Source organism: Mesocricetus auratus, unplaced genomic scaffold, assembly GCF_017639785.1.
Source record: "Mesocricetus auratus isolate SY011 unplaced genomic scaffold, BCM_Maur_2.0 Super-Scaffold_2245, whole genome shotgun sequence".
Classification (NCBI taxonomy): Eukaryota; Metazoa; Chordata; class Mammalia; order Rodentia; family Cricetidae; genus Mesocricetus; species Mesocricetus auratus.
In genome coordinates, this window is record NW_024429180.1 from 6686928 (window position 1) to 6707155 (window position 20228).

General features: G+C 38.7%; 1 protein-coding gene and 1 long non-coding RNA gene across 3 annotated transcripts in view; one reads left to right on the forward strand and one right to left on the reverse strand.

Annotated features, from left to right (window-relative positions):
• Positions 1–20228, reverse strand: part of Gpc6 (glypican 6) — a 979345-nt gene that overhangs the window by 512385 nt on the left and 446732 nt on the right. For both annotated transcript variants that reach the window (XM_005079407.4, XM_005079406.4), the window contains exon 3: positions 6189–6580. In XM_005079407.4, coding sequence (XP_005079464.1) covers positions 6189–6580 — 392 coding nt within the window. The remainder of the gene's footprint in view (positions 1–6188; positions 6581–20228) is intronic.
• LOC121140768 lies at positions 6435–19338 on the forward strand. Its single transcript, XR_005877677.1, has 3 exons — positions 6435–6519; positions 7192–7716; positions 19073–19338. It is a non-coding gene; the product is annotated as an uncharacterized LOC121140768 (long non-coding RNA).

Consider the following 20228-nt stretch of genomic DNA (forward strand, 5'->3'; position numbering starts at 1 on the left):
CTTTGCATGAGAACGTACTGTTTGCTATTGTGTCAAAGCTGGATATCTGATACAGTTTCCTTTTCAATCATGATATTGTATTCCCTTCTAAGGACATCCAACATACGAGTTCCACTGATGGCCCCCTGCCCAGCAGGGAAATACGAAGTTGCTACAGTGATTAAAACAAAAACAAAAAATACTTTCAATTTTTCCCTATTTCAGAATAACATCATTTGTAGTCTGTGAGCCTTAGTTTCTAGCCTACCATTTCTAGACAGAGATTGGATGCCATGAAACCAAAGAAACCACTCCTTCCACTCTAGGTTTAAATAAAGCCATTAACATACTCATGAGCAAACCTACGCTCTGCTGTTACTGCTTTCAACTAAACCATGTAGAGCCACTGACTCTGTCTATCACAGCCACAGTCCCAAATTCTCTCCATGTTTTCCTTCTGAAAGGCATGCATTTAGAAGTCTTCAGAATCCTCTATAAACACACAGAGGGCGGGTGGTTTGACTTGATCTCTTCTTCCCAGGCTACCATGCTTTGCAAACAAACACTTGCATCCTGGTAATTCTCACCCCCATCAGCACAAGGCTGCTGTTGAATGGAAAGAAACTGTGTTCTCAAACCCTTGCTTGATACTAGACCACCGTAGCTGTGGGATGGGCACTTTGTGTTTCCTTGTTCAGCACCTGCTGTGACTCAGAACTCATTGTCTCTCATCTGGTCAAATGCAACAGCTTCACAACCCACAACACACATAATTTTTTTTGCACACTGCTGATATTCTTGTGGACCATCTTTTTAAGTAAAATAACGTATTCACCTGTTTTCTCTTGAAAAGCCCTTGCTTCAGCAAAGATCGTGAGAGTCCTAAAGCCGAGAAGTAATGAGCACACCATATGGCTCAAAACCCGCTGGGCTCATCTCCTAGATTCCATGATGTGAGACCCTCGCAAGGAAAAGACAGCATGTTGCTCCCTAGTAATACTACCCTCCATGTTTACACTCATGTCTACTGTCTGTTCTCTTGGCTTCTCCAATTTCCCAGACAAAGTTGCGTACCTATTGTCCTGGATGACACACGTTTCCCCCTTAATCTCATTGTTCTCATTTTCACACAAACTTGGATGCGGTAGTGCAAATCTGTAATATCAACACTTGGGAAGCAGAGGCCAGAAGTCTCAGGAGGTCAAGTCACCCTCATCTATATAGCAAGTAGGAAAACTGCCCAGGCTCCAAGTGATCCTTTCTCCAAACAATGTCGTAAATACTAAGCAACATAGATAGCATCAAAGTGACTTATATAAAATGATTTGTTGAAAAGGTATGATTTTTCTATGTCCCAGATTTTGTAACTAGCTCTGGAAATCACAAGAGAAGAAGGAAATCTAAGTGTCGTGAGATGGAATTCTCCTCTGAAAACTAATAGCAAATGAGGCAGACTAGACCGGAGTCTAGAGAAGTAAGGGAAAAGGATGGGTCTTGATTAAAAGAACTTGATTGCTTCTTCTAAAATCATTTAAATCCCTTACTAATTTTAAGATTTCCTTGAAAGATGTATAGCCTAGAGATATGAATTTGGAAAGTGACCAAGTTAAAAAGAAAGAAAGAAAAGAATGGGGTCAATGAAACCATTAATTTCCAATCCATCCAAAGCTATGTCCTTCCTTCTTGTTCTTCTTTGAGCTACATCTGATTTTAATAACTTCTGCTTGAGTCATGATATAATTCCATTAAAATGGGCACCTTTCTTCCCACTGAATCCATCTCCAGTGTTTCATTCACTATGAGGAGGGAAGGAAACAACCGTGAGTAGAAAAGCTTGGGAACAAGACTCTTCTTACCCTGACCCTGGCAGGTCCCAACTTCTGGCTCTTAGACTCTCAGACAGATGAAGACAATAATCTACCATTTTTCTGATGTTCAGGAAACTACAGCTGTTTTACAGCTTCCTCTCCCTGCCCTTCTCCCCCTTTTTCTTCCCTGAGGACCAAACCCAGGGCCTTGCTTTTCCTGGGCAAGCTCTCTACCACCGAGCTAATTCCCAACCCTAGAGTGATTCCCACATTTGTCTCTGTGATAGCTGCTAGAAACTTCATGTGAGCAGGCACACAGTTTAGATCCCTTTAGGGAACTCTGCCTAATGTGTGCTCTCTGAAAAGCCCTTAGACTATCTGTTAGCATCCATGTTTCTGCTCACCCATGGGTGCACACAAAGAGAGGATAACAATGGCTCTTTAGTAGAGTTTAAACGATGAGAAACAGACTGCATCTGCTGCTTAATGCAGTCAATACTACATTGTCGAAGCTGGTTGGTAATTCACCTTTAGAGCTTTGCCTGCAGATGCCCCTCTGGCCCTACGCAGCTAGTATCCAGCTTAAAGACAGCGAGCAATGACTTCAAAAGCCCCACTCTGCCTTAGCTGACTGGGCATCTCAGCATCATTTATACCACTGTGCCATTTTCATTTTTAGCCCGAAGTTCCTGAGTTTACCACGTGGGTTTAATTTTTTGGACATTCCCAAGTGTTGGGGAAGTCTTATGTCAATAAAGTACTGTTGAGCCTATAGGGAACCAAGATGGGAGGGACTAGGAGTCCAGGAGAACTCTGGGTAGGAGAAACACAAGAGAGTCAACATGTAACGCCATTGGGGATAGGAAGCCTGGAACTATTCTCCGGTAAGAAACATACTTAGATTAACAATTATGGGGTAATTACTTAAGGCAGAGCTAGCCAGTAAGGGACAAGCAAGGCCAACAGCTTCATAATTAATATAGCCTCCTGTGTGTTTATTTGGGACTCATGCAGATCTAGAACCAGGCTGGCGCGGCAGAGCCCAGGTGACTGGCGGGGGATAAACCAAAGCGGCTAGCAAAGAAAAAGCTTCTTTTAACACCCAAGTAGTATTGCTTATCCTCACATTGTTTGAGCTTCACATAAGCAATGAATCAACTTTGGTGATTCATGTGTTTTCTTCTTGAAAATAAACTTTGTGAGATCCAAACGTTGAGTAGGTATAGTTCACATTTGTGCTCCAAAGGACTGCATAGTGTGGAGAGATTCACTGTTGATACAGTCTAGGTGGGGCAATTTAGATGTTTCTAGCTGCATTTTTTTTGTTCAAAAATGCTTCTTAGAAAATCCCTCTACATGTCGACTTGGACGCGAGCACCTTCACTGTAGGGATGAACTGCAGTCAGAGGGTATGGATGCATTCAACTAGACAGGTGTTTTCAATTTGTTTAACTAAAGCATGGGTGTTGCACTCATTCTACAAAAGTATGAAAGATCCTCATTCTCCATGGTGCACAACTCTAGGCATACTCAAAAAATGGTAATTCACACAAAAACTACATCCTAGCTCACCCATCGTAGCGATTCATTAGAGAATCATTCAATGCTTCATGGAGAGATTTGGCTGTACTCACAAAATATTATCTCCCCATTTTAAGGCTAGAAAATGCATCATTTGTATCCATAAGACAGCAGGCCCAAGTTTAAAAAATAATTCTGGTGAGGCTCACAAATTTATCTTCCACTTTTAAGAATGGAATTTCCCTCTTATGTTCTGTCAAAACATTTGTCTTGTACTGCTGTGTTTTGTCGAAGAAGCACATTTTCCAGTCAAAACAATTAATTAGAAGCTATTAATGATGCTTTCGAAGACTTAAATTGTCACTGAAATAAAGGGAGAAATTGAAGGGAACCAAACTCCCCAAAAAACAATGATGAGAGTGGCTGACATCTGCCTTTGAACTTTCCTTGAATCCTCTAAACTTTCGTCACCATGCCACCAACTCTAAATCTCTCCATTTGTAGAACAGGTGGACATCCTGATTTGTAGTGGGCTTGGACACCAACCTTACTTAATTCTTTCTTCTCCTCTCAGCATATATTTAACCTTTATCATACTTCGTCTTGGTCTACAAAGTAGTTGGAAAACCGTCATAGATCTAATGGATGCATTTCTAATTACTATACAAATTCTGGAAATTATGGAAAAAGTGAAAATCTTTGAGTTATGAATTAACTGATAAAATTGATAAAAGTAATTTCACAGATTCTTTGAACATAAAGTTTTATCCATCATTCATCTGCCCAACTGCTGTCTATCTTCTCAACCACACAACTACACACCATCTTATCTTTGTATCCAAAAATCGGAGATCGAATGCCAATACAGGTGTTATGTTTTAGTTGTTCAGTGTTAAGTCAATATAGACTACTTAAGTTTTCAGTTACATGATACACAAACTACAGCCTGAGCCTCTGGAGTTGCTGCTTAGGGAAAGAAAGAATGTGGTTTTGTATAATACAACCCTCATGAGTTCTTGAGATATCTGAAGGTGACTTTCTACTCATGGTTGGTTCCTAATGTCCTTCGTCATAAACCGTTATGTGTTAGAATCTACAAACTGATACCCAAGAGTGCAACATCCTACAAAAGACCAAGGGAAGAATGCTGGGCAGTTATCAGTGGGATTCTCTGAGGGAAAGTATAAGCAGTCATTAGACTACATTTCACTTTGGCTCATTTAGGTCTTTTACAGGAAAAAAAGATACCTTCTTATCTACTTGGATTTTCCAGGATCATGCTATATAAGTCCAGTGTGACTCACATTCTGGCACAATCAGCAGAAACAACCAGAAACAGTGCACATACTCATCCATGCTTTTCATCTCATGCTTTGTAAATGGACATTTCTTCCTTCAACAAGGGTGAGGTTTCCCTCTTAAAGCCTCTGTGACTGCCTTTTGATTTAACTGCGATTTAATTCAATTCATTTCTTACAGCAAATATGTATCTTGGTCATGGCATTTGGACATACCTTTTCTTGTACTTGTTTGTATTTTACAGACCATCCCTGTGGAATCACACATGTCCTTGCTATTCCACTTGACTGTGTCTTTGTTAAACCATGTCTGAGGAATGTGTTCCTTTGATAGGTCAGATATTGTTGATATCCATTGAAAAATATTTCATTAATCAGCTTTGTTATATGACCTTTATATCATTGCATTCCTTAAAACTGGTGCCCTAAAAACCTTTTTAAAACATGCCTCCATATGCTGTAACTTTTTAGAAAATGTTAGTTTATAAGAATGGATTGTTAGGAATTTTACGTCAAGCCGCAGAGAGACGGTATCCTCAACAGCATAGACTTTACTGTCTTTATGCCAAGATGTATATGATGAGATAAGAAGGAATAGCAGAAAAGAAATATTACAGAGTAGTATCCATAGGGCAAAAAAGAAAGAAAAAGATAAAAACAACTCTGGGACTCTTGGGCACAGACCTGCAATAAAAAATACTATTTGACAATAATCTCTGTACAAATATGACCTTCTTTAAGAACGATAATACCAGGCTTCTTTTATATATTGTTTTCCCTTTACTTCTTCTATAAATCATCTTTTAGGCTATTTGTAGGGCTGACCTCATAAATGGGCAGGCCCACCTCCTAAGAGCCGTTAAATGTCAAGGCAGAGCTTAAGCAGAAACAGAGGAACTGTGGGCTGTTGAAAGTCAGTGGCCCAGAGTGATGGCTTGCATTAAGGGTTTACAGACATTATCCTCAGGGCCCCAAAGTAGATTAGAGATTTATCTTTTTCATAAGTCCAACACAACACGCAGCGTGGAATTACAAGAAGGACAACCCAGGGGACTCTTCTCCAGAACCTACACTTTGTATCCACTCCGACGGCCACCTCCACCCCCAAGTGACTCTGCTGTCTGGGTGCAGGACAAGGGCTCCTCTCTCAGCATTAATCGGCTGCACCACTCTGATCACCAAGAGATGCCAAGAGCCCCTCCCCTGTCCCGCTGTTCCTCAAGCACCTTCGGAGACGGTTTTCATCCAAGGGAGTACTAGAACCTGAGTCGACCGGTCAGTCCGTGAGAGTTTATCATGCCCCAATCTTGCCGGTTGCAAGCCGCCTTATACTGTGTTCCTCATGAAAAACTCTGCTACGTGAATTAATTGCCAAAACTGTATGGGATTGCTCAAAACTCTTTCTTGTGCAAAGGAAAAAAAAAAAACAATCAGATTTAAGCCTGGACATACATATAAGGCCTTTAGGGGCAGATAAACTCTCCTGGCATGAGAATTTTTGCCTTAATTTGTTTCATAGGCCTTTTATTTTTTTTGAGAAAAGAAGAAGACCAACTAAAGAGACATCACGCTCCCCTGTTACCTTGGAAACACGGTTGGCAACTTCCCTGCCCACCGTCAGGCCCTGGACGAAGGTGCGAGCAGCGATGAAAGCGCGTGTGACCTGAATCTTGAGCTTCCGTGGCACGTCCCCGAACGGCTTCAGCTGGTCGGTGTACTTGCTCACACACTCCAGGTAGTCCTCGCTGAAGTGATACTGGGGGTTTATCAGCTGGAACATGCGCTCCAGGAGCCGAGCCCAGAAGTCGTTGAGCATCTCCTCCAGGTTGACGTTCCCCCCTGTGTAGTATCGCTTCAGCTCAGTGAAGAGGTCCTGAAACACCTCCGAGTTCTGCATGTACAGCATCCCATAGGTACGGACAAACATGTCGTTTAGGGACTTCTCCGCATTCTCCAGCAGCTCGCGGAAAAACTCTAGAGAGCAAAAAAGACAGCAGACATGAACGAACTATCTGTAGAAAGCCCAAGGTCACTCATTACTTTTAACAACATACTGTTTTCTTTATTTGACGATGCTGAGACTCGAACCTGCCCTCACACACGATAGGAAAGTTTTCTATGACCGAGCTATAGTCTTAGCACAACATAGGCACGCTTGGTGTGCAGCTAGCCAGGAAAAACAATTCTATGATTAAGTTATTAATGGAGTATTGAGGAGCAATGGGATTTGATTTACAACATAGTTTCTAGTACACAAATCAGAAAACCCCTATGATCTCTAGTTTAAAACACATCAGCTAATATTAGGTTGCCAATTAATGCCCTTCTAAAAATGGCTCAGTTATTCTTCCAAGTATTATTAAACTTCAGAAAATCTCATGACTGGATAGAAGCTCATCAAAGCCGACTGCAAACACAACGGGCTAAGGCTCATCATTAACATAATAACAAATGCATATTGATAAGTACAATATGTATTAGTAGGTTGTATTAATAGGTTGTAATCCACTTCAACTGCTTGCATTTGGAAAAGGTGTGCTAAAATTAATGTTTTTTTTTTTTAATTTTTACTCTATGTAACACAGGGTTTCCATGTGTAGCCCTGGGGCTGTTCCAGAAGTCACTCTGTACACTGGGCTAGCCGTGAACTCACAGAGAGCCACCTGTTTCTGCCTCCTCAATGCTGGGATTGAAGGCAAGTGCCATCGCCTCTCCGGCTGATGTAATATTTTTGACTCTCTCAAATTCCTTTCAACCAGTCAAATAACCATGTCCAGAGACTCATCAAACAATTGTATCGCTAAATGATGCAGCTATAAAGAACATAACTAAGATGGCTATAGTGAGCAAGAAAACCATGGGACAGCTTGGATTGTCACTATAAATATACGCTATTTGAGCAACAGCTGGCCTTTCTGATGTGGAGCTGTGGAATGAAAAACTTCTATCAACAGAGGAATTCTTCCTTCCTACATGTGGGTGTTCTAAATTTCATGGTACATTAAAAAAGGTGGTGGAAACAGTTAGACTCACTGGTTCATCGCAGAAGTCATTCCACAAATGAGTGCCTGTGGAAAACTACATCAAGGATTTCATCGCATTTTCACATCGTAAGTTGGGTGAGAAAGGGTTAAGAAGAGAAGCTCCTTTGAGTTTATCAGTTTTTTCTGTACCTGGAACTATGCCCTCCCTTCTAGGCCCAGGATCAGATGAAGCCTGCACATTTCAAGGTCTCCAAGTAGAAACTAGAGAACAACTCTCCTTTGTGAGCACTGGGCAATTCTTTTCCAAATGTGGAAGGGAAGGTTGGTGAATCTTCTCCAGTGTCTCTAGGAAGTAATTTGGTTTTCTCAGAAATTGGCTAAGTGAGCATTTGCGTTTAGAACTTCTTTTCAGATTCATAAGGAGTTAAACATCCTCTAGATAATTAATTTGCATTCCTACTGATCATAATTATTCTGTTCTGTTATCAAACAAACCCAAAGCAACAGAGTTTAAGGAGAACTCTGTTGAGTTGACTTTTCTTGGAGAAAGAATACTTTTCTTTTTTTGTACTGATGTTTTCATTTTAATAAAAATTTACTATGTACAAAACATGAATAATAGGGAAACTAGTTCTAGCCTTACAGACACTAGTTAAGCCTAATTAAAATAGGATTTTTTTCAGTTTAAAGATTTTAATGATGAATTAAATATCTCCCCCAATTAGCAACATATTCCCCTATAGTTTTTCTTTCTTTACATTATTTTCTTAAATATAGATATTCTGTTATCACAGATATATCAACATTTAAGGGTTTAGTCTCCATGGTGAACAGAATCTGTATTTTTTTCCTTGAAGCCAGAACATATATTTTATTTATTCCCTAAAAGTAAAACTACTATATATATATATATATATATATATATTATTAAACCTCTGTAACTGGAAATAGATCAAAGTGTTAATATTTCTGAATTGACCAGGAAATATTAGATATGTATTGAAATATCATACTCACAAATATATACAATGGTGTGCTAATCAAAATTTAAATGGGTTTAAGGATAAGGAAATAGAAACCTCTCTGATTTAATGGTTATATACTATAAACAGGTATCAAATTATCACAGTACCCATACATTTCTACAATTAAAAATCTTAGGTAAGAAAAAAGAAATTGAAAGGTATAAACATCTTAACCTTCAAGATATTGTAAAGAAAGTCAGTATTGAAAAAGATAATTATGTATACTGCATGTCAGCTTGGCATGACTTTATGAAATCAATGCCTGACAAAATCCTTTTCATAAATAGCTACCTAGTTGGTCCTAAAATGGAACAATAGATTTATTAATATTTAATATCCAAGTACAAAAATATCTTAAGTAAAATTTTTTAATATTGGTACCCTTTTGAAGGGTGACGCTGAACTGAGGATTTCGTTTGGATGATACTTGTTTCTTAGAAAACAAAAGAGAATTGAGATTGGAAAGACAGTTATCTCATCCATTTTACTGATGAAATATCATGTCCTATCATATCAAAGATAATAAAATTCTGGAGAAATAAAAGGAAATCTCAGTGTAACTCTTTGTTTAATAGAAAAGGGCAAAGCTCACATCTGAGAAAGCCTTCAGTCAACAATAATTCTCATCTACGAGACACAGTTTGCCTGAACAAAATGGTATTTGATTTTTCTTTCCTTTCCTAATAACAAAATATACATCAAAGGTGGCTGTTCGGGAAGCTTCATAGATACACAAAAGAACTTTCCCAGCCAGCATTAGCTGGGGGAAGATTCTATTCATCTAGAGGGAATATGTCAATGCAAAAACCTCCTTGCTGTGGGGCAGGCTAACATGTCAGAGAACAGGTCTGTAGGGAAAAACTGCCTCTCTTCCAAAAGCAAGGGTATAAAATGCTGCCTACTACTTGAGTCTCATCTGGGGAAAACCACCAACTCCAGGTGCCCAGGGGCACCCTAAGTACGTCTCAGAGAAGTTTCTAATGAAGCGTCCTGGTGAATGACTGAAGGGAAGGACCAATGCAGGATCAAAAGGAAATGAGGCAACGTTGGAAAGGCAGGCTGAGACATCCTGAAAATGTGTTAGCTGTGGGACATAGCAAAGTTTTCTCCCATCCATCCAGAAAGTTCATGTTCTTACAGTACATGCATCTCCCGTGTCAGGCAGAATGGAGATACAGCAGCTGGGCTGGAGCACGCTATGACATCACTTCCTGTCTACTTTTATGCTTTCATTCTGTTCTTATGCCTTTTTTGTTGTTTAGTTTTGTATTTTTGAGATAGGATCTCACATGGCCCTGATTAGCCTCAATTTCCCAGCAATCTTTACTTGGCACCTCAGGTATTAGATTACATGTGTGTACCTTTAAACCTGGTACCTTATATTTAATGGTGCTGATTCAGGACCAGCAAGATGGCTCACCAGGCACAGGAACCCAGGCCACTGAGTCTGATGACCTGACCTTGATCTCCAGGTTCTAGGTAGTAAAGAGACATGTGCTTGGTATACACACATGTGTAATTCTGAACACATTCACACACACACACACACACACACACACACACAAGAAAACATGGAGGGATGTTTTGGGATGATGGTATGAACCTACAAATTTGTGTAACTCAAAAAGTGAAAACTGTGTGGTTACTTAGAGTTGCAGCTGCCAAGATTACAGATTCTAGGTGTGGAGGGCTGAGGCTCATCCTGGACTTCCCCTTAATCTCTTGTCTTCCAATTCCTCCCACTTAAAATCGTGATAAATCAGACGTTAGCTATGGAGTGGTTTGGAAGAGGAATATTCCTGGAGGATAGACTGTTTCTGGAAGTTGTGACCAATAAAGGCACACAACACAGTCCCCGCCTACAATGTCCATGTTTTTATTTCAAGCTTAACTGAATAGAAGTGTTCTTCCTTATTTCACAGCTGTCTGTCAACTTTCAAGATGTTTCTTTTTTTCCAAAAAAAATCTTTCTTATATTGTAACCTGATATTTCCACCAGGAAAATGTTGATTCAAATAGTTTGTATTAATGGAGGAAAACCCAAAATGCCATTATTTTCATCTCTGGTCTACATTGAGGTTAAACAAAACAAACAAAAAACAAACATTATTCTGAAATGGGCAGCTTTCCACTGTCCAGGAGCTGTGATCTTGTAAGCAAGTCTGTAAAGAGAAACCTTTTCCTTGAGAGAGGCCTTCCCGCCAGCCTGGGTCTAGAGCCACATCAGTCCCAAATAAACACACAGGAGGCTATATTAATTATGAAGCTGTTGGCCTTGCTTGTTTCTTACTGGCTAGCTCTGACTTAAGTAATTACCCCATAATTGTAATCTAAGTATGTCTCTTACCGGAGAAGTTTCCAGGCTTCCTACCCCATGGTGTTACATCTTGACTCTCTGTGTTTCTCCTACCCAGAGTCCTCCTCAACTCCTAGTCCCACCTATCTTGGTTCCCTGTTGGTCAACAGGGCTTTATTGACAAATACACAGGACTTCCCCCATCACAAGTCAAAGCAAAGGTTGTTGTTGCTTAAGCCTTGAAGATGACATGCAGTGTCAATATTGACTTTCTATATAAAGCTCCTGTTATGGAAAAATCTTAAACAGTGATAAAAACAAATGAAGGGTTGTGGATTGAAAACCTAAGTCTTCATGAAACACAATCTGGCTCCCTTTACCATTCTATAATCCTCCAAATGCATACAGTTTTTGGATATAATCATTCAGATCCCACCAAGATCCAATTTCACAGTCACCTGCGCATAAAACACACTACGGCTTCTGTTCTACTGTGAGTGACATTTGTCATCAATACTGCCAATACTGCAGTATCAGACCTTGACTTCTTCCCATTGCCTGCCAGCATTCCTAAGGAATAGTTTGCCTGCCTCATGTGAGCATTCCAAGCAATGCTGCCTTCGTGTGAACTCCCAAACCATGATGCTGTCACATACATGACAGTCTTGCACAAAGAGAATTCTTCCATTCGGTGAAAAATATCCTATATTAAGAAAGCTCACTTTGGAGTTTTGATTTCTGATTGGTGTTTCAAATAAATACTACCCTGGTCATTATTTAATTCTTCACAATAAAGTTAAAAGACAAGCATGGGAGAGACAGGAGGAATATCTATTTTGAATTGATATGCTGCCAAATCACTTCAGAGATTTTTCTTAAATACCACTCATATTTTGTGCAAGATTAGGCCTTCAGAATTCATTTAAAAAATTATGGGGTTGAAATTATACAGATGGGAGAAATTAGAATCTATAATTATTGAGAGACAATGATGCATGCATATCAGTTTATTGCTGATCTGCTACTCATGTATCACCTAACTCACATTTTCTTTTATTCTGTATATATTTATTCTTATGTATTCATAAATTATAACAATTATAGTATAACAAGGATCTTAACTTAGACATTCCTAGGAGTTAATAGAAGCCTAGACGATTTCAAAGTGACAGAGTATAATAATAAACACGTCTGTTTCATGTATTATTATAACAATATTTCTGTCCCTTACGTGAGTACAGACACAGGACAAACTCTTTAAAATTGGAACAGTATAGCAAAACACATACATTTACCTTTCTATCTGTCTGTTACAACTTAGCAAAAAATTACACATATTAAATTTTAACTTAAGATTTAAAGATGGCTTGGGTCAATACATGAGACATATCACTAGCCACTGGACCAGGGAAACGACTTTACCTTCAGTGGATATATAATTCGGTACATACATGTGTTGTATACACTTTATGTAACTCAGACATGAGTTTATCTCTGGTACTGATGAGGTAACACAGGTTTCTGATGTTAAGGGAACTGCCCTAGATCACTAAACTCAAATTGCAAAATGCATCCCAAAGTTGTAGAATCATTACAAAATGATTTATGTTTGTGTCATTTCTGCCCCTATTGTTAATTAGTGGATGCAGGTAATTGGGACTGGAGAACATACTAAATCTCTAGGGTTCTATTTTCCTCATATAGTTTGTATCAATGAGAGCAGAGAATAAGCCATAAAACATAAGATTTTTGCTAGGATGTAACAGTGACTGGCTTAACAAGGGATGATAAAATATCTAACAAAAACGTGACTTACTTTATGATAGATGTGAACATGCATCATTTTATAACAGCATACATATATCATCAGTAATATATTCAGAGGGTATATTTGCATATTCCTGGTAAGTTACATATAAATCATATCTTTGTACTATAATGATATCATGCTTTAGTCCAGTGACACTGTGCTAATTTAGCTTACTGTTAGTTTTAACATTAATGCTAGGGAAATATGACATCTTTAGGGGAATGGATACATATATTACTTGTTCCAACTAAAGAGATTCACAAGGATGAGGTCCTAACTCTGCTAAGCATCTCAATACCAAGACCAAAGCACACGAGAAAGCTAGGCCAGTATGATCAGTTCTGATCTACCGCGACATGCAACTGAACAGTACAAGAAAATACAGGTGATTTCACTTCCAAACTGAATCACTAATGAAGGAGTTTATAAATAGTTATCATGATTACAGGGAACGGAAACTACCAGAGCATTGGAACTTAGGAATATCCGTGTCCTAACTCAGTGTTTCGCAGGGGCTCTTTGGCACTTTCATTAAGGGGGTCGGCTCGATCTTAAACTTCATAGGTCCCTGGAGATGAGATGCCCGCATTATACCAGTGCTTACTGAGTCTGGCTAGCAGAGGATGTGCTTGCCAACACAACAGGAACACCACCCAGCTCAACAGAACCCTCCTCCCTGGTCCATTATTTTGTGACTTGAACATAAGCAATCCAGCAAACAATCTCCAGGCAATACGTTGGCAGTTAGTTCAGTTTCCAGTTCCAGAGACCCAGGAACTGATTCTACATTTTTCAAAGTGTGAACTAAAAGCAAGCAGAAAACCACAAATTATAAAGTACATGCAATAGAGAACTTACATGAAACCAAAGATATTTAACATCTAGTATATTCTGAAAGTTTCTTCCTGGCCTCAGGGACAAGGGGTCATAGATCCTCACTCAGATGTTTGAATATAGTTAACTTGAGGAAAGCCTCTTGTAGCTTTTATTTCTTATAGTCAGGAAGAGAGTTTAATCATTAGTTTCTTGACTGTTATATGAGTGGGGAGAATATAGTTTTCTCTTCCAATATTATTTTCATTAGATGTGTTCAGATGTAGTTTGAAGATCCAAGGCTCATTCATTGTTATAGTCTCTCTTAAACATAAGTGAAATCCAGAAATAACACCTGGAATCTTTTACTATTCAAAGAACTTAGATAATTTTAGTGACTTCAAGATGAAACAACCTTAAATATTTTCAATATCATAATCCAATAAATCCTATAAAATATCTTCAGGAAAAAGAAATCTCACTATCACTGGGTCTAAATGAGGAGATAAACCAAAGAATAAATAGATGCTCATTCAATTTTTATGATAGCTTTTAAAAACTATTTTGATTCTTCCAACTAAAAATGTCTGTGTTTGTTTGTTTGTTTGTTTGTTTGTGGTGGAGATGGAAATCAAACCCAAGGCCTCTGGAACATTAAGCAAGCACACAGCCACTCAGTCACACCCTAGCATGATTTCCACATTTTAAGCTTCCCATCATGATAATTAGTGAAATTGGAATGTAAACTATACTTCAACACCTTGTGAAACTGTTAAATGCCCTAAAACAAAATACAGTTTTCTCTACAATTTAATAATTATTTTCATAAAATTATAGACACATCAGTTATTAAAATAATAAAACACATAATTCAAAATTGCTCTCTATGTTAATCTACATTATTATTTATTTTATCTTTATTACAGTGTCTGTTGAGAATTTCTACATATTAAACGTCTTTGGAGACATTATAGTTCTGAAAAATATAATCAATAATTTTGATTCTCAAAAATTCAATAAAACATTTAGCAATAGTATAATATCATGCTAATTTATTATTAGGGACATCAGCTAATGCACAACTAATATCGTAACAATGCATACTTAATGAATTATTCAGGTCAACTTAACTATGACATTTTATATTTTTCTAATTTATCTAATTGGCTAGACTTTTCCATGAAGACATTTTTAATGATAAATCATCAATTTAGAACCAACAATGTTCATTAGAAACAGTCAATACCATGCACCAAAGTCCCTTAGTTTATTATCATTAATGTAAAGCCAGCAGAAAAGACTTAATAGCAGAAGATTTTTCATAATCTGGTGTATAATGCATCATTTTCCTTAAAGCAGCAGTGCAGGATCACCTGACAAGGGCAGGCTTCCCATGACAAAGTAGAAAATTGTTGGCTAGAATCCAGATTTCACAAGGCAAAACTTTTTCCGTATTCAGTAACATTTCCCACACTGGAGGGATAAATGCTCACATATAGGTAGCTTAGTTTTCCCAAAGACATCTTTAAAGTAAGCAAGACTGATTAGGGCCTCTGTGTTCTCAAGGTGCTGTAGACAAACTCTTAATTCCCACAATCATGAATTAAGTTTGAAATTTGCTGACAGTTTCTGCCAACAGCAAACAGTTGTTCTGAGCCACAGACAGTACTTTTCTGTCCCCCCCAGGCACCGCAGGAAATCAGGAGACATATTCACAGATCATTTGCATCATTATAGACTTTTAGCTTTGTTTCATAAATACCCTTCAGGTCTTGCCCAAGAGTCTGCTTCATTTTTCTCTTAAAGAAGGCATTAATCACAGCTTTGGATTCATCCTTCACAAGCCTAAAGGGTAACTTCATTAAAGTCAACTTAAAATCATTTCCTGTTTGTTTTCCTCAACTGAAAGAAGTGATTAAATTTCCAAATGAATATGGCAGTTATATGTAGAATGATCCATTATATAACATGTATTTCAGGGTTCACACACCTAATTCTTTCCTCTTGCTGGGAGTAGAAAGACTCTGCCACCAAACCACCAAGGGTGAGCCATGGGATACAGAAGCAAGCCCAGAGTTCAGGTCAATCCCAGTGATGTGGATTTGAGATTAGGGACACAGGAAATGAAGGTTTCTTCGTCTGTCACCTTTTCCCTCCTGTAATTTTCAACTTCTACTTTCTTTCACAATCAGTTTTTACAGAATTGGTCAAGAACACAGGCTGTGCCTTGCATTCATTTCCCAATGCCAACATCAGATAGTTCACAATTGCTTGTTAACTCCAGCCCCAAGGATCTGATACACTCTCTGGCCTCCACAGCTCCTCACACCTATGTGGCATGGACCCAGCAGACACAGACACAGACACAGACACAGACACAGACACAGACACAGACACAGACACAGACACAGACACAGTCATATAAGTTCTTAATGGTGGGGAGGCATGGGGAGGAGGGGAGGGAGAGGGAGCTAGGATTGACATGTGAAACAAGCTTGTTTCTAACTTAAATTTTAAAAAAAGGAAGAAAAAAATAAAAGAAACCAGTTGGTTATCAAATACCAAATGGTCAGCCCTGATTGAAGAGGTTATATTTATGTACCTAGGAATGCATATATGCACAATATTCTGCATGCAGAATATTAAGGAAAAGGGAAGTGTGATTTTGAAAGTAGGTGGGGTGGGGGCAGCTCCTTTGTTCCCCAAAACTTTAATTTTGATAAATGTATGAAGGAGGTTTCCTGGGCTGAGAAGTGATGAACATTCTCTCTCTCTCTCTCTCTCTCTCTCTCTCTCTCTCTCTCTCTCACACACACACACACACACACACACACATACACACAGAGACAGAGTCAGACAGAGAGACAGACAGACGACAGAGAAAGAAAGAGACAGAGAGAGACAGAGAGAGAGAGAGCATGAAAGCCCCACTGTACCAAGAGCCTGTGACAGGTTTGCTAACCTCTTCTCATTTTCACGTTTCTCCTCTGAGCCAGACACAACCCAAATAGCCTCCTCTTTCATTGGTTATTGGAGCATAGGTCAATGCCAGACCAAGGGAAGAAAGGTACATGAAGCACTGGAGGATGAAGAAGAGGACTTGACAGTCCCAGGGCTAATTAACAGCCAAGGAAGACGGAGAATGGATGACCCAGACTAACTACATACAGCAGCATTTAAGCTCATGAAACAGAGAATAGAAACCAAAACCTCTGGGGAAGGCTGAGCTGTACAAGGGTGCATGAAGAATTGTATGAAAGCATTTTAACTCACAGCTAAAAGTTTAAGGTATTCTTTTGGCTCCATCTGAAACTGCAAGTACTGGGAGGTTAGAAAGAGGTCTAAGCCAAAGAAACCACACAGAGACAACTGAGAGAGTTTTCAGATCACTACTATATCTGCTTCCCAAATAAAGGTTCTCCAGCTGATGCCATCTCCAGACAATACTACTCCAACATTTCTTTAATATACACTTAGCCCAAATTAAAATCTTAAATGCTAATGTTTAAGAACCCAGAGCCCTTCTTATTTTCTCTGCCAAGATTTTGGTGGAAATTTGATGAACCCAGTGACTAATGGTAAATATGTTCACATATAAAACAAAACAAAACAACAACAAAACACTTGACAGCAGTGACACCAAAAGAAGAGAGAAACCAACACCTTCCATTCACCTCCCTTACTTTGAGCCTGGGTAAAGCTCAGAGGGAGCAGAGTCTAAAGGCTGCTCTGTCCTCCTGGATTTTGTCCTCAGCAAGTGACCAGACTAATGTGCACACATTCAAAGGTGATCGGTGAGCACGATGAATACATTAACCGTAGAGATCCTGATATGGAATATAGTAATCAGTCATAAGGTACCCTATACGAGCCAACCAACTGCAGGCGAATGGGTTTCTCTTTGCACTAAATGTATTAAAAAACCTCTACGTTCACTTTGCCAGTAGTTTTACACTTTTTTAATGATAATTTTAAAATTACTTCTTTTATTTTTGAGAATATAATGCAATTACATCATTTTCTTTCTTTCCTGCCTCCACTTACCCCTCCATATATGCATCCTTGGCCTCTCTCAAATTCATGACATGTTTTCATGCTTCATTCACACATGAATGTGCATATACATTCATAAATGCATGCATACAAGCTGCTCGACCTTATAGTGATAGATTTTCCTGCATGTTTTCAGAGCTGACCATTTGATACCTGATAACCAGTTGCTGTGCTCTTCCCTTGAGAAGAGTGTTTCCTCACTCTCAGCATTAGTAAGGGTGCCTGTAGTTTGTGCAGAGCTGTGGGCTCATGGTCTTTAAAAGAAAAGATTAAAGTGAGTTTGGGAACTCTAGGTCTGTGATAAAGTACTTGCCTAGCGTGTAAGAAGTCCTGGTTCCATGGGCAGCACCAAGGGAAAACCAGCCAAACAAACATGATATTCACGTTTGTATGATGGCTAATTCCCTTATAAAATCAGTTATATAAAAAATGATCCTCCTTAAGAATTAATCTGATCAAAATACATTGTATACACATAGGAAACTTGAAAGAATTAATAAAAATATTATACTAAAATAAAAAGGCGATTAATGAGCTCCCAGGAACTTCTTCAGTAATGAATACATGTAACTTATTTTTTGTTATGCTTAAGTCATATTAAATCCTAAGAAGAGACAAGTTGATTTTAATCTAGTGGTAAAATTTCAATATATGAAAGAACTTCATTGTAAATTTCAGTTTCTGAGCTGCGTAGATTATACATAAAAGACATTGAAAAAGAAAATTCGGTTGAAAAATTAAAACCGTGTACTTGAGTTTTAATTCCCTTTAGGTATTTTGCTTGTTTGCTATTACTTAAGCACAGCGTATAAAGTATAGGAAAGCATGATACCATCTTTCTTCCTTCTTTATTATGTGTTATAAAAAGAATCACAATCTATAAGCATGGTTTTCAAAAAGAAAGTGTAATCTGTGTGAAGACTTAAGAGAGTCAGTTCTGTCTTGTGAGGAATTACTTTAAAAGCCTTGCAAAGCTTCCTTTGTAACAGTCTGCTGGTTTTGGATGTTTGGTTTAAATACCCCGACGGGGGAGGTGGCCTGGTCAATGTGACTCTCTGCATGCCCGCCCCCCTTTACTTTGGGCTTGCAGATGGTAAATCTTGCTTTTCCAGCTCCACCAACCCACATCCAGTTATCGTCCAGAGCAGACATCTCCTCACACTCTAATAGCACTCTGACGGATACACTACTAACCTTTCACAAGATTAGAGACACAAGGTGCTCTAGAGGTAATAACATTCAAATAGGTTTATTTCAAAGGGCAAACCAATCTTGCTTTTGTTCATGGGTCAGTTGACAGATCATTTACCAAAGCAGATTTTGTGTCTTTCCAAGTTGGGTTCTGGCTCAATGTGCCAAATATGTCAATTTATGAGGAGCTCAGAGTGTGCCATTCCAAACTAGTAGTGGGGAAGGTGATTTTTGGTGTGAGTGACAGAATCTCTACTGGCCAGTATTCTAACCCTATCTCCATATGTCCAACAGGTAAACCAAGGCCGACAATGTTGAAGATATCCAGGAGTTGGTGTAAACATTTGTGCTGTTATCCATAAATATGTATTTTAATAATATTCGAAATTTTAAACTCAAATGCAGCAATAGGCAACCATAATTGCAGGATGAAGAGGAAGAGCTCTTGTTTAAGACCAGCCTGCACAACACAGAGAGACCGTCTCCTGAAAAACAGCAAAACTATGCAAATAAAAAATGAAACTTTTATTTGAAATAAATGACTACTAGAAATTCAAATCCAGGAGTTAAGGCATGTGTTTAAAAATACTTTGTTGATATTAGCTTAAGATGGTTCCAGAAATATGTCAAAAGTATTAATGATAAGTCAAAAATGAGTACTACATAAGAATGAAGGATCTTGACAAAAAGTCTGACTTAAGAAAGTTTTCTCAATGAAAAGCACAACACATTTGTTCTGTCATTATTTCAGGCTTCTTTCATCGACAGTAACAAGCATTCACATATGGCCCAATTAATATTCTATCTATCTGTCTGTCTGTCTGTCTGTCTGCCTGCCTGCCTGCCTGCCTGCCTGCCTGCCTGTCTGTCTGTCTGTCTGTCTGTCTATCTATCTATCTATCTATCTATCTATCTATCTATCTATCTACCTACCTACCTACCTATCTACCTACCTACCTACCTACCTACCTACCTACCTATCTATCTATCTATCTATCTATCTATCTATCTATCTATCTATCTATCTATCTATCTATAGGTTTAATATCTATCTATCTAGGCTTAATTATCTATCTATCTATCTATCTATCTATCTATCTTCTATCATCTATCTGTTTATAGCATTCATAGTGGCATTTCCCAGTGTAGCCTTGGCTGTCCTGGAACACTCTGAAGCCCAGGCTGACCTTGAAATCAGCTATCTGCTTCTGCCTCCCAGGTGCTGACATTAAAGGTCTGAGCATGCCTGACTCAGAAGGGAACATATACAGAGACCATGGCTGGACATTACATAGAGAAACCTTGAAAGTCAGAGCTCTATATAGGATGCTTCTATCAAATCACCCCCCTCAGAGCTCAGGAAACCCTGTGGCAAAGACATATTACAGCTTTCAGGTTAGTATTTTTATGGGACTCCCAAGTGTGTAAACGAGTGTTTCTCTGATTCCTT